Raw genomic sequence first — 15902 nt, 5'->3', positions numbered from 1 at the left:
GATGCTAAAATTTGTATTGTATGTTTGTTTGGTGGGTACTTTGAAGGCTAGGTTACTCTTAGATTGAGAACTCCTTGCAATACGTGGTCTTCTCAAAGAAAAAAACTTGTTTTTTTTCTCTGTTGTTCTCTCTTTCACCATGATTCTATAAGATTCTACCTTGGTTGCCCTTGTTGGTGTTTTGCTTTAGATCTTTTTGTCTTTGAGAGCGAACTTGCATCCACCTTTTGTCGACAACGATGTTTTTTCCATGATTAACTGATTCATGCATTTGAGGATTAGGGATCTGTGATAATTCCTTACAATTCTTTTGGTGATATTCTACTAATTCTTTGATTTGTTGTTCATGCCACTCTACTAAGATATCAAATTGGGTTTTAAGTGGGAGCTACTTTGATTTAGGTTTCTTTTGTATTATGATGTTTGCCAAATTATCTGTATAACTTTGTTTCCTTGCCAGGTATGGTCTTCATGATTTAGGGTTACTATGATCATTATTGCCTTTAAACTTCTCGCTATTCGCGAGATTCACTATTTTTGCTTTATTTGCCATATTCACTATTTTCCAACTATTGTTATATATTAAAATATTATCAGTGAAAAAATTATCACCTTTTTTTTTCTTTTAATTTTTTTTTGATGGAGGGTTCAAACCTTCGAGGCAGCCCAACGAGGCATGAGGCCTGCGAGCTACCAACCAATGAAGGCCAACACTCGAAAATTTAGGAATCCGATACGGGCTCACCCATGCCTGAAACCTCTTCAGCTTAGAGCCAAGGACTGAGGGGCATCCACACTGTTCAAATCACTGTGGGCACAATCTTGACCTCATCCCTTATGATGTAAGAGCCTTGCACTCAACAAGACTTGATCTTTGGTGGACTCTTTGTAAGCCATTTAACTTCACCAGCAGACCAAGTTCCCATTGACTTTTCTTTTAATTAGGAAAAATATTATCTCAATATTATAATTCTCTTTTTGCAATGTTGTTTATAATAGTTTTTTGAGCAGCTTTTTTTAAAGCATTTTAGAGCCCAAAAACACGTTTTCACAACATTTCTCATAATTCTTTTGATACAAGGCATAGTACAATAATCCTAAATTTCTGTATATAAAGGTGTACTGTTTGAAAAGCCAGCCAGTAATATTGGACGTAAAACTGGTTTTCATGCGTGAACTTAAAAGGTTTTTACCACTAAAGCGAAGGCTTAAAATAATTTTTAATTAACCTAGGGTTTTGTTAACTGGCTAGAGCTTTGTAAATCAGCAATGGCGACTGTGGTGGTGGGTGGCAGAGGCTCGGCTCTCTCCGCAGAAACAATTTACAGTATCGCTTACGAGCTTTGCACTCTTCAATTGGACTCGTCGGCACTGGAAAAGATTTCACAATCGTCTGGCAGATCGTCATTGTCTCTGGAAAGAATTTCTCCACCAGGTGAAAATGTAAACAAAGAAAACGAACTGTTTTTGAGCAAAGTAGAAGCCAGAGCTGCGCTTGTAGTTCTTGCAAACAAGTTCTTACAATCTCATGCGCGAATTCGCCCCGTCATCCCCCTCTTCATCGAATACGTTTTGAAGAAAAATATAGCATTGAATTTGCCCGCTTCTTCGGACAAGGCCGTTGCACATGCTGTTGCGGAGGCAATATACTCATTTGATGGCGATTTTTCGGCTTTCAGACTTTCGAAAGATGATTTTTGGGTTGCGGCGGAGGAAATGGATGTCATGGAGTCGTCGTTTGCGGTAACTGTCGGAATTAGCGCGCTTATTGTTTATTCTTCCTCGGCTTTATCCGTCGTTGCGGATGCCATCGCAGGTAAAATAAAATTAGGTGTATATTCTGCAGCTAGAATACAGATAAATCTAGTTAATTTTAATTAATTCTTAAACCATGCTTTTCTGCATTATTTACATCTGCGGCTTCGAGGTCATTTGCCGACGCCGTTTCAAGTGAATTAAGATAATATAGCTTTAAACTTCCTGTCGCTAAAATTGTAGATAGTTAATATTTATCTCTGTATTAGAAAGAAGAGTAGATTAAACTAGCTTTGCTTTCTATAACTAAGTAAAAATGCACAAGTTGGATTTTGTATAAGAGATTTGCAAAGCTACTGTAATTGAATTGAAGCAGTATTAAGCTAATTCCATATTCCATTCCATATTTGACGTCCTGTTATGATTGATGACAATTAAATTGGCAGATTGATTGATCTTATCCTCTCCAAATAAACTATGTATATTGTCGGCCTTTGAGATGATTTCAAACTGAGCCCAAATCTCATCATATGCTAGACACTCTCTCTCCATAACAAAGTGCCATTCAGTCTCCATCTCAAATCGCACCTGTCATGGAACCTGAAAGTCCCTTCTTCCCTCTCCTCTTTCGACCTTTTCCATCTACCCATCTTGCATCTGGGATGATGTGAAACTTGTTCTCAATTGTGCTGTCAGCAACCTAGCTTTCCATTTAGTAGCTGCCCCAAGGTAAGCCTTATCACCATGTTCCTGGTTTTGACTGAACACTTTGATGTAGTGAGCCTTTTTTGACCCATGTTATTAGTCCACATGTCAGCTCAAGATTTTTATATGACAAACTTTTTAATTTCCTCATTGGTATTGGGGCATTCTTGTAACTTGATGTTCCACTTACTCAACCACTTAATGTTTTGCTTTATCCACGTTTTCTTCCTGCAGTCCAAACCTTCTTTCATCACAATTTTGAGCCATCTTTGATTATCCATGTTTTCAAGTTACTTTGATAACTTGTTAGCCAAGTTATCACTGCCACCTCCAACGGGAAAATACCAGCTTCCGCTAAGAGAGTTTCATATGGTACTGAAGTCTTGACTTTGAGACTGCTTATGATTGAGTGTTTCTAATCCTCTCTAATTGGCTCCATCAACATTTTGTCATGTTGCAACCTATTATGGCAAAGTAATAAATTTGTTATTAAACAAAGATCATAATGATCTATATATACAAGTATACATAAGAATGTTTCTATAATTAACAAAAAGAGAGAAATAGAAACATTCCAAAGAGAGGAGAAAGTTTCCATATTGAGCAAAGAGAGAATATGGAAATATAGAAGAAGAGTGACTATTAGATATAGAAGTAAGTCTATAGAAGAGAGAGAAACAATAATAGAGAGATTTAATTCTAATACCCTCCCATAATGGTCAATCTAACTTCAAAACAACAAAAAATTTGCAAGGGAATCTGCTATGTATGTTCTGGAATCTTGGTCTATGGTACCATTGACTATGGTAGGACGAGTTTCAATACTAAGAAAAAACGTCTTAAGGCGACAGTACTTGAAGATTGTCATCATTCTCCGCTTCCTGGTGTTGTAGTTCTTTCTGTTGTATCACTGCTTGCCTTCCAAGAGAAGTTTGGTGAGAGATGCCATGACATGTTTTGATGCAAGAAATTGTGAATATTTGAAGAGGCATGAACTTAGAGGCGGATTGATGGAAGAACCAAAAGCAATGAAAGATATTTAGAAGAGAGCACAAAAAACTCAGAAAGAATATGAAATTAGATTCAAAATCTGTTGGCTCAAAAATTGAGACTGTCTCAGTTGAGATGTGGAAAAATGCAATTGGAATATACAATCAATATAAAATTTTGGCTTGATCTGAAGGGTAAAAACCCTAGTCAAAAGTGTAGGAACCAGAGGTGGCCATGAAAGCTTTCGATATTTGCAGAAAAAATAGGTCATGACGTGCAAAAACCAGCTAGGTGAAAAAGTAAGGAAGAATCTCCAAAATGCAGGCCATGAAATGTTTAAAATTCCTACCAAAGAACACTGAAAATCGCGTCAAATAGGGCTGAGAACTGTGTCAAAATAAGCACAGGGTTAGAGATGTAGGAAATCCCAAACCGAGTGCTGCAAAAAAATCGTGACCAGAGACTTCAAAATGGGAGCCGAAAGGAGCGAAATCATGCCCAAGAAAGGCCCTGAAAAAATGGTGCTCAGACCTTGCAAAAACTGCGATTAATACAGAAAAAAATGTCCTTCACAGTTAAAAAATAATTCTGGACGGATCTTAAAAAAGAACGAATTCCTGCAAGTTTGAACACACCCAAGCAAAGGATGTTGAAAACCTTGAGTCTAAAATTTTATAAAGGAATTAAAGATTTTCAAAACCTATTTCGGAAAATTAGTTAGAAAGTTTCAATAATGATTTTTTTTTTTTCGAAAAAAATAGTTGATACTATATGATGGTAAAATAATGAATGTGTTATTAAACTAGACATGATAAATAATCTATATATACAAGTATGCACAAGAATGTTTCTATATGAACAAAGAGAGATAAAAACATTTTGAAGAGAGAGAGAAACTTTCCATATTGAACAGAGAGAGAATATGGAAACAAAAAAGAAGAGTGACCATTAGAAATAGAAGTAAATTTATGAAAAAGAGAGAAACAAAAATTGAGAGATTTAACTTTAATACAACCAGTGTGACCAACAAACTAAAAAGAGTTTTCTTCATTTCCCAATCCCAAAGCTCAGCATTTCTGTATCCATTTTGAAGTAGATATGATGCCTTGAGAAAGAAATTCAAGAAAGGATCCTTGATTATTGGCTGAAGCCAATAAGGGATTACTAAAGTAGTCATGACAGACTCAAATGATATAGTGTAGAAAAACAAAAGCAAGTTCTAGTAGGAAATCTGACAGTTTGTGGTAGAGATAACCACAAAATGGTTGGGAATTTACTATTATGAAGTAATTGGTAAAATACTTGCTTGTTATTTACTATATATAGAAAAGAATAAAACAATGTTTCTTTAGGAAACGATTGTAAAGAATATAAATATTCTGTTTTAGCTAAAAGAAAGCTAAAGAAAGCTAACAGATAACTACAGCTAACTAAATATTAGAAACAATCTAATATTTACAATAGATTACAAACAGATAACCATTAACTAATAATAGAAGCCTATCTATTATCGTAATATTTACCAGCATGACAGAACACAACAATGGGAAGTGAAATGTACAGAATTGGAAGACATGCTTTTTGGCACCAAAATCAGGAGGTTGCAGTAGATAACTATCCAGCATGGTAGTGACGCTTGCAAAGACTTGTGATTTTTAACAGTGAGTGTCTTGTTTTGCTTGTTGCTGTGGTGCATCCATATTTTAGATCTGATGTACCTGAAAGGAGATTTGGTGTCAATTTTCGCTGAAGGGATGAGATAAATCATAAATGGTTTGGACTGCTTAGGAGCTCATCTTAATCAGACATCTGTTCGGAATGTTTCAATTTAACATTATATTGTAGATTTGTTGTGTTTGTCTGTTCTGTCTGAATCCATTAGGTAGAACGATCAATTTGACATCTTGGTGAGGGTCAGAGGTCAATTCAATGGGCTAAATGAGTCCTAGAACATACAATATGAATGAATTTGCAATATAGGTTGGAAATGGCAAAGTATACAGTATATGACTCTACAGGAATATGACAATTCAAATCAAGTTAATTGATAAATCCAAATTAATACCAACACATGTCAAATGAGGGTGTTGGTTGAGTTTTTTGAGTCTGTTTTGGTTTTCTCTTCAGCTTACTCTATAATGGAAAGTACTGTCATGGGTAAAATAAGATAAGATACATATTAATATTCTTCTCTGGCAAAATAAGACACTTCGAATAATTTTATCATAAATTTTGTATCCACTGCAAAACATGCTGAACAAGGTTGTCAGATATGGCACTCATAGCTTACTGATTTCTTATGTGACTTTGTTAGTGATTGTACATGGTGTCACCTTAAATGGGATATAAGACAATATAAAATATATTTCGATGTATTGCAGGTTTAAAAAATAATTAATAGCCAGTATACTTTATCTTGGATGTGAAGGGCACACGATTATACTGAGGGGGTGGGGGTGGGGGCGGTTGGGGTGAATCAGTATAATAACAGCTTTTGTCAATTAAAACATTTTATCCAAACAATTGTCTTAATAACTTCAAATGTTGAAATAAACAATTATGCACAAGAACACAATAACTCGAGATTTATGTGGAAATCCAATGCGGAAGAAAACCACGTCAAAATAATTGCTTTTATATAAACTTGTTCTTTTACAAAGATTTGTAGGCTATGACCTACTAGAGGCTCCAACCCCTATGTTTATAAGCACCGACTCACTAGAAGCTCCAACTTCCACTCTTCGCAGGAACACCAACTCCCAACTGCTGTCTTTGTGAGCACCAACCACTGCACACAAACTTCTTTTCCACCTTAATACTGTTGCTAACTTCAACTGATGATGGACTATTTAAGACACTCCTTTATTTGTTCCTTTATATTTCTCCCTGCTAATTTGCATGTGCATACTCTTCATTACCAGCATATATCTTTTCTCAACTTTTATCTGTTCATATACTATTCACATTCACACTTTTATATATAGATATATAAATCAGATTGGAAATCTGATATTTATATATTCCTTTACTTTTTTTTATTCTTCCTTGTTCTCATTCACCGCTTACTTATTTTGTTTTCCAATGATTTACTTTCTACTCGTATCTTTCATATTTCTTATGAACAAGTGTGTCTTTATAAGGATGTCACTTTACAACACATCCTTTTCTTTTCGTTCAACAAATCAGACCCTTTGCTAATTATCACTATTAATTGTTTTGACTAAAATTGATTAAAAACTTAAACTCACTGTTCAAATATTTTCTTCCTTAATGTCTTATTTAATTGCACCTCTTTGTTTTGATAAATTCTCTATTACTGTATTAATCTTTGATTGCATCTGTGACTGCTTTTGACTTTCGAACCTTGATTATGTTTACATACGCTGTTATATTTATTTATTTATTTCCTTAATTAAGTCACACTCTTTTTTTTTGACCGAATTCATATCATGAATCATTGCTAAAATTGTATTATGTCACTGTATTTAATTGTTGATAGTTTCTTTCTTTCTGCCTGACTGAATCTTTATTATGATACCTCTATGTCTGGTTAGATGGGTTTTTAGAAGATTAAACTTCACAATCTATTTGACTTGTCGTGTAATTCCTTTTTCAATTATCCGGCTCTCTTTTTTTTTGGATTATTCATTCATTGTGCCATCCATCTGGTGTATGTGAATTTATTCTCTGGCTCTCTTATCCGCTGTTGCACGTCTTCATATTTTGGTGTGTATCGCTGCTTATAGGATTATTGCTGACACATTTCTTGTTGACTGAATTAACTCTTGTAGTTTGTATACTTATTCGTTTGGCTGCCGTAAACTGACTTTCCATCTTGATGCCTCCGCCTAGTATTTTTTTCACTGTTTTCCTTGGGAGGTGACGTGGCAAATATTATATTTGAATATGCGACAAAAATGCCTGCCTTCAGCTTGTCTTCATTATGGGTGTTGCTGTTAATACTGTCCCAGCTATTCGTAGTTTCTGTTGTTGCTTTCAAATAAATCAACGAGCTTCAATATCAAGCTGCATAATAGGTTTTTAGTATAGTTTGCATCTTTTAATATAGTCTTCAAATGTATCTCAATAAGTGGTGGCATTCTTATTTGAATCACTGGAGATAAGACTTTGGTGATGATATTGTCTTCATAAAACAATCTGTATTTTAATTCTTTCAAGACATTTTTATAGACACCATTTCTTCTTTCATCGGGCTCCATCAAATTTTACAAACTTATCTCCAAATGCACTTGTGGATCCGCGATTGCTTGGTGCTTAAAGTATTTATTACATTCATTAGCAATTTTCCCTGTATTGTTACGCTATATTTACATAGGCTCGACTCCTCTGTTTTATTTCTTTCTTGCTGTATATTCAAATCTCAGCAATATACTCAAACCCTGTGTCTTTTTATTGCCATTTGTCTCTTTATTCGCAGGATACTTTTCATAGTCAATGGTATTTGATTCATAGTATTTGCATAATCAATATTTTTCACACTTAACTAAGTGTGTGATTATTTGATTCTTTGTTCCATGACAATGGTGACTTCTTGTTGCATCCTTGGCTTTTCGAGCATTTCTTTGGATACTTGTATGTTTGATGCTAGTGGCAATATCTCACATCTTTCGCTGCTCATTCGTTCTTATCTTTATTCCTTTGCTCCATACAATTTATGAGAGTATTAGTTTCCTGCCACATCAATCCTTGAAGTATCTTTTGATACCATGGTGTATTGCTTGCTACATATTTATCACTTGACATAATTCAATGCATCTTCCTTCATGCCTTTGACATCGATGACAATATTTCCATCAGGATGTTGGTTGAGGCATGTACAGTTTTCAGTGTTGCATTCCATTGCTGGTAAAATGGGATAAGCATATATATTTTACAAACATCGTGTAGGCAAATTAAATAATTTAAATCAGTTGTAAATCTTGATCCACGCCAAGACAACTGGACCATTGTGCAAGGGACTTTCATTTTCTGATTTATTGTTACCTTTCTCAGATTGAGATTGTAAGCTTCATGTAGAGCACGCACTGTGGGATTTGAACTGCAATCAATTTATTTGTAATGGGGTCTAGCCCAAAGTCAAAACATGTTTCGATGCATGTCAGGACAAAATTAAGATGCATTTCAATGAATGTTAGGTTAAATATAGATGAATTAACAGGATCCTTTTTAAGATTTAATAATTTATTTATATCTGCTAGGCCAAAATGGTTACTAGGAATCACATTGGTGTTTACTTGTTTAAGATATTGCTACTTTGAGCCCCAAGTTTTTGAGCACATGCCAAACTAGTGTCTTTTGAGGTATTCAACAATTTTTGGATGTAAAAGCTTAATTTTTGCTTGGTGTAAAACATGCCACTGCAGGATTTGAACTCTAATCAATTTAACATAATGTGTTTTATGTGAAAGCTAAGAATGATTATGCCACCAAGGTATTGAATTCTAATCAAATTAAATAATAATGAACTATAAGTCAGAATTAAGATTGTTCAAGTGTTTTAGGCCATTAATATCTACACGTAATGACTTCCTTGAAGCTAAAATAAACTATTCAATATTGTCTTTTTGGGTAAAATTGTTTGCAAGTGTTATTTAAGTGTGCAGGTTGCTTGTCTAGAATGTTAGGTTTCGCAAGAAATGAGATCAAGCTAGGATTTGACGTTACTTGGAGATGACATGCAACTCCACTCGATAGATGATCAGGGATCAAAATAGTAGAGTGAAGAGAAAACCTGAAATGACAGAGAATAGAGACAGAGAAAGAGAAGTACATGCGACTTTATTTTGGAACTCAATGATGTGATGCATTGGTAATCACTATAGGGACTTACACCCTTCTTTCATGAAATCTATCAACTTTCTTCAAACGATGAATGGTTTTCAATGTGAGCTTGTGAACTAATTCTAATGGGCCAGGGGTTTTGAAATAAAATGCAATAGAGATAGTGGATTTAGAAATCTACGCTACACCCAATAATGCAAGAGACTATTGATGGCTTAGTGAAACCAAATTAGGCTTTTCTTCGCCAAATGAAACAATTACACAAAATTGATGTTATCTTCTAAAGATATGTGAGTGATTTTCAAATCACTTCCACACATTAAAAGCATGATGTAATTGACCTTAAACTTCAAATAAGAGGTCAGACTGACCATGCACTGCAACTCGCAATCAATAAAATGTTTCATCACCAATCGACAATAATGTATTCCAGTCAATTGCTGAACGTAAACAAATTCTTCTTTATACATTATCGGTGAAAGGGTCACCACCTTTGATAAGAATTGAGTCAACACTTCTTAATTTTGCATTTGAGAATAAAATATTATTCCCCAAACTAATCTCCCTTGCATGACCACAAATGAATTCTTCTCTGCTTTATCTCTTCCAATGTGAGGAAGTGTCATAAGTTTTCATCATGTCTGCCCTTTGCAATGGTCACAACCTTGCATCACAATTACTATCCTTTGAAAGATTCACAATCCTTTTTCATCTCTGCCCTTTGAAAAAGTCACTTTCCTATTGCTTCCCATTCCTTTCTTCTTCCTTTAATCTTTCCTTAATTCCTATGCTTCCTTCTTTCTACCTTCCTCTTTTCCTCAAAGAGCAGGTCCTCCTTTATAACCCTTAAGGGAAATGTAGAGTCACTACCTTTACTAAGAGTATCTCTTTTAAGAAAGAGACATCCTTTCTTAATTAATTGCTGTTTTTACCTTAATTCCAAATATGATTTGTCCTTCCTTTTCCCTTCCTGGAAATCAGAGTCTGTCTTATATAGCCTTTAAGAGGAGGCATAGGGTCACAACATTTGCAAAGGACATACTTCTTCATAAATAGGTCTCTTCCAGATTAATTGCTGTCCCTTCATAAATGTGGCTGCTTTGAACCGATGTGATTAAGGCTTGTTTATAATTTGTTTGCAGATTAACATCCACTTGTTTATGATTCTTTTAAGATTAACATCCTTATGCTCAACAAGTTGCCCATCATATGAAGAAGCTGTTTGTTCAAAGGGAAAGAATATTGTGGAATGATTAAGTCCTTTGTGTATCTGTCTTAGAGAAAAATGTGCAGTCTTATTAATAAGACAATTTTCTCTTTCTGAATAGAAATAAATCTGAACTCATTGATCAATTTTGTTTTCTCCCTGCTTAGGGATTGTGTGCATCCTTTATTTGACAGTGGCATGACGTGAAACTGCCCATAAAAGTAGAACAGTTAAATGATGCTATAATGCCAAAGTTCATAATATGACCAAACTTTGTTTTACTGTCTTGTTACTTCAGGTTAAAATTATCTGTAGATCTTACCAAATTGTGCTTACATGTTTATAATGTTGTTCTCTGTGTGTGAAGCCTAAAAGTAAATTCCCTAAGTTCAGTTTATTGTCTTGACAGGTCCCTTGTTAGCTAAGTCACAAGGTTTGAATTCGAATTCGAGTTCGGCAACCATAAAATTCGGACAAAATTCGACAAGAGCATAAATTCGGAAAAAAGTTCGACATTAAATTTGCCAATATATATATATATATATATATAAGTAAAATAACAAAATATTTAAACTTTGTTAAATAGGTTTAAAATCATTATAAAAAGATTGAAACATTTATAAAATATCAATTACGCTTAAATTATATGATTAATTATTGAATAATATAATTTAATATATATAGAATAAATGAGCAATATATTTTATCATTGTTAAATAGTTTTAAATTCATTTCAAAAACATTGACACGTTTAAAAAATATAAGATATTTTTAAGTTTATGATTAAATTTTTATTAATATAAATTTAATATAAAACATAAAATTATAACAATTTAATATTCTAATTTTGTTTAAACAAAACTAAATACCAAAAATGAAAAACTATATGACAATATTAAACTTTAAATAAATCGCAAACAATGATAAAACCTAAAACAATAACAATAGTAATAACGCCTAACTATGTTGGCCCACATAAAGTTTGTCTAGCATCGCATACGGAAAACGTGAGGCGCTTAAAAAAACTGGATAAGCGTTGGAATAAGCATTGGTTCTCAGCTTCTATTAAGCCTCCCACGAGTTTTTACAGTGAAGTCGAGAGCTTCCAGATGCAGCTACATGCAGAAGCAGATGGACTCCAAAAAGCAATGAAGATAGTTGTTGGCCTCCGGTTAAATAACACATTCACTGTTGCCTCTCGACTGCAATATATGATAGCTTCAACTAGGGTAGCCAATGTTGAAAAGGAGAGACCCCGAGCAGCATTGTATAGAAAAAGTGTAGTCAAAAACCTTTAACAATAGTATTTCAAACTCCTAAAATCTGTTATAAATTTTTTGCCTTGATGAAAAAGCCCGTCCTCATTTCCGTACGAACACAAGTCGATTTTTAACGAATTTTATGGAAACTTTTGAAGTTCGCCCAAATTCGAATTTCATGCATGAAATGCGGCGAACTCTGTGACACAGCTTGTTAGTGCCAAAGTTGCCAATATGACTTATTAATAGCCTTTACTTGTTTATAATATTAGTTTAGTTTGAGATAGCTTCTAAAATAAAATCCGGAAGCTTTGCTTTGTTGTGGTGTCCACGCATGTTCGCTAGCCCATACTGATCTATAAGCCTTTCAAAGTGTGTGCTTGCTTGTTTAGATTATTGTTTCTGCGCATGTTAAAAGTTCAGTAATAAGCTTCCTAAACTTTGACTCATTGTCTAGTCAGGTCACAGTATCTGGTAAAAAATGTTATGCATCACTATTTGATTTTTCTAACATTGTTTCATTGTATCTTAAGTGTTTAAAGAAATTCTCTGAGCTTTTAAAAATAAAATACCTAAGCTGCCTTTTATTGTCTCCTCATGTGACATTCTTTGGGCCAAAATGTTGTGAAGGACTTGTCAGAATGCAATTACTTGTTCAGAATATAGTTTGTGTGAGTGGGAGGTTTAAGAACAAAGGTTGAAGTCTGCATGCATTTGTCATTGCCTTGTCAGGTCTTAACAAAGTCTGTTTACGGAAAAAATATTTGTCCCTGTTAGTGCTTGAGTTCTGTGGGCAAAAATGGTCCGCAGAACTAGTCAAAGTCAATTTAAATTTTTAGAATATTGTTTCTGTGAGTTATTTATATTAAAGTAATTTCTGCGAGCTTTCTTGGATTGTCGGCTTAGGTCACATTCTGTATATGAAAATGGACTTCAAGTCTATCAATCTGTGATTTTATGTTTAGAATAACTTTACTAAGTTTAGAATATAATTGCACAAGTTTCTTTTATTGCCTTGTCAGGTTTGTCTTGTGAGGCTGTGCAGATCAATTCACAAGCCTTTGATTTAGAGCCTTCAAGTGAAGGTTTTTCTAACAAGTTGGAAACTGACGTTGCCTGTGATATGCGGACACTCTTGTTTGGCTCTAGACTTGTGAGCCCTAAGAATTCAGGGTTTGATGGTGATTCAGCATTTTTTTCTATTCCTTTTGTGCACGGATGCTTTCGAGAGGATATTAAATTAGCACAGAACAAGATCAGGATTGAAGTCAACAGCATGGTTTTTGGCAAAAATTCATCTAGACTCAAGCACGATATAGGTGACACAATGCAGCTTCAAGCATTAACAAAGGTGATTTTGTCCATTGCCATGTCTTTGCAGGCGATTGGCATTAATAGTTTGACGAGGTAGGTAATTTTTATTTATTGAAACTTACATTCTTTCTACAGGCTAGCAAATGATGCCCAGTCTTTGTCATTATGGATTTCTGAAACTCTTATACTTTTCAATTTATTATTAGTTTTACATTTTATACATCTTTTGTATTTGAGTAAAAAGTTTACTTAATGGTATTTGATGGTCAAAAACAAAAAAAAGTTAAAACCAGTATCATAGAGTCCTCGTGAACAACCTCCAAATTCTTTATTGCTAAAATTGGTTTTGGAAATAACTGCAGTTTAAAACAACTTACCATCCATTTTTAAAATATAAAATTCTAGAACCATTATTGTTTATCTTCCAGTAGAATAATTAACATTGCATCTGAAAGCAAAAACCATGAAATTCAATATTCACTGGAACAAAGTTACAATGCAGTGCAGATCATCCAAAAGCAGCCTGGGTACATCTACCAAGCTGAGAAGGAAAAAAAATAGGAATAGATGGAGCAACATTCTCATGCACTAGGAAACCAGTGACAAAACTAAGCATTTTCCTATTGTTAGACTAACTCTGCAATAATTTGTTGTCATCAGTCAATTTTTGACAATTTTAAAAGTGATTCAAAGAAATTATTGTCGTTTTAAAATAAATTGGTAAATGCTTTGGAAATAAGTAGCTACTTTGGGAATATTAGCCACCAAAATCTTCCTTATCCACATGGTAGAGTGTATTCAATCCGCAATATTTTCTTGTCAACATTTATCTGTGATAGTTATATATATATCATTAATGATAAAGGTGTGCTAATTGTGTTTGAAATCAAAAAGATTGAATGAAATTAATTTGAGTTATTTTAAGACGGTAAATACTTTTGAAAAGAATAGCCAATTTGAAAATATTTGCAAATAAAATCTTCCATATCCACAGGGCAGAGAGTAATATGAAAATCAATGAGAGGCTTGGTGCTGATGTGGAATTGATTAAAAAGGCTTTCCAAAATTGTGCTAGTGCTAGTGGTTTGAAGGAGAGAGTTGAATTGATTTTCCGGAAAGCTGTTATTGAAAGTGATTCAAACGGTGTAACTGTCACAAGCCAGGTTTATGGAATGTTGCAGGAGTCTAGGAAAGTTCTGGCTCTGGAGGCAGCTTGCGCTCTTTGCTTGCTTGGGCTGCGAGAAAAGCTTGTTGCTGTTGGTACAATCAAACAGAAACCTCCAGGTGATATAGAGAACACTAATGATGGCTTTAGTGCGGTAGAAAATAGCTCGAAGCCTCAAGAAAACAAAGGGAAGCAAAGAGTCGAGAAGAAGAGAAAAGGAAATCAGGAAATTGTTATGGGGAAGGGAACTGGTATGGTGAGACAGCTCATTATTCAAATTGTTCAAAGGAGAACCTTGGGAGGGAATACTGATATGTCACCTGAAACATATGCTCAGGAGCTAGAATCATATTTTGATCCAAAGGACCCAGAATTGCAGATGCTATTGGAGACCATGAAGACTATTTTAGAGAGCAATGAAATCAGAAGGCTCCCAAAAATCCCCAAGGTTTGTGATTGCTACTGCTACTCAAGCTGTATCCTCCTTATATTCTTATTTAACCCCAGTGTGACCTTTCCATTCTTGAAGTTTGTTCTGTGTACAAGCTGTTTTGCAATGATTTCGTCCATATGTTTTCGTACAAAGACTATTTTTTTGCCTCTTTGTTACTTTTCACTGAGCTTTATAATGTTGATGCTGTTCTCAGTATTGTCTTTTTAATGTCAGGAATAAACTTTTAAATATCCTCTTCTATTAATTAGTTTAACTATTTGAATGTTTGCATGTGAAATATTTATTTTGGTTATCTTTGTGTCTCTTCCAGTTTTCTCACTCTGTAGTCATTCAATTTCTTTTCAAATGGTTACGTTTATGTGAAGGAATGATGCGGTACAGATTGAGACTCCTATCCTGTAGTTGCTTTTTCAAAAAAAAACTTAATCTATTTTATTATTATTTGATGAATTTCGCAGGGCACTCGAGATTTTAAGCCTGAACAAATGGCTATCAGGGAGAGAGCATTTGGCATAATTGCAGGGGTTTTCAAGCGCCATGGTGCTGTGGCTCTTGATACACCTGTTTTTGAGTTGAGAGAGACATTGATGGGGAAGTATGGCGAAGATTCCAAGTTGATTTATGACCTTGCTGATCAGGTATTTATAAAATCATAGTGCATACAAAGCTTAAATAGTCATAATGAATTTATGTTAGGATTTACCTTATATGATTGAGTATACTATTTAAGCTTGTAGTCCTGAAATAAGTTCTTAATATGTTAGGATTGACTGATTCTATTAATCATACATATGTTGGTCCCTTTACTTGATGGTGCTATGCCTTGACATTTGCATCTAAATTTGAGGATCCAATAGTGTGTGCAGGGGTGGGGGAGGTCTTATTCAACTGTACTATCAAATCAAAGTTCTTTTTAATTAATTAGTTGCTGATTTCATACTGTACATCATTCAGGAGATTAGTATATATGGAATTGAGTTACCTTAGTATAAGGGTTGGTTAATTTCAAGGACATGGGCAGATGTTTTTGACTATCTAAGTTACAACAGAGCAGAGATATTAGTAGCCTTAAGATGTTTTAAAATTTTTGATGAGTGGGGCTTATTGGAGTAAGTAAACCCTAGGATAATATGGGATTATTCTGATTCATAGTACGTACACCCTTTTCAGACAAGAATTTTTTGAATCACTAGTATGTTGCTTATGAGCAATGAGCTGTTGTTATTACATGATATTGTTTGGGGTGCATAG

At 34.3% G+C, this 15902-nt stretch overlaps 1 protein-coding gene across 1 annotated transcript in view; it reads left to right on the top strand.

The window, feature by feature from the left end:
* The first annotated feature begins 1145 nt into the window (after positions 1-1145).
* Positions 1146-15902, top strand: part of LOC149554436 (Class II aaRS and biotin synthetases superfamily protein) — a 78912-nt gene continuing 64155 nt past the window's right edge. The window contains exons 1-4 of the mRNA XM_089828490.1: positions 1146-1816; positions 12741-13125; positions 14027-14645; positions 15110-15289. Coding sequence (XP_089684616.1) covers positions 1270-1816; positions 12741-13125; positions 14027-14645; positions 15110-15289 — 1731 coding nt within the window. The 5' untranslated portion in view covers positions 1146-1269. The remainder of the gene's footprint in view (positions 1817-12740; positions 13126-14026; positions 14646-15109; positions 15290-15902) is intronic.

This window comes from Cupressus sempervirens, chromosome 5, assembly GCF_028749045.1.
Source record: "Cupressus sempervirens isolate cs-2001-9-10 chromosome 5, ASM2874904v1, whole genome shotgun sequence".
NCBI classification, from domain to species: Eukaryota; Viridiplantae; Streptophyta; class Pinopsida; order Cupressales; family Cupressaceae; genus Cupressus; species Cupressus sempervirens.
Note: the sequence above shows the minus strand (reverse complement) of the source record. Positions and strands in the feature narration are given on the sequence as shown.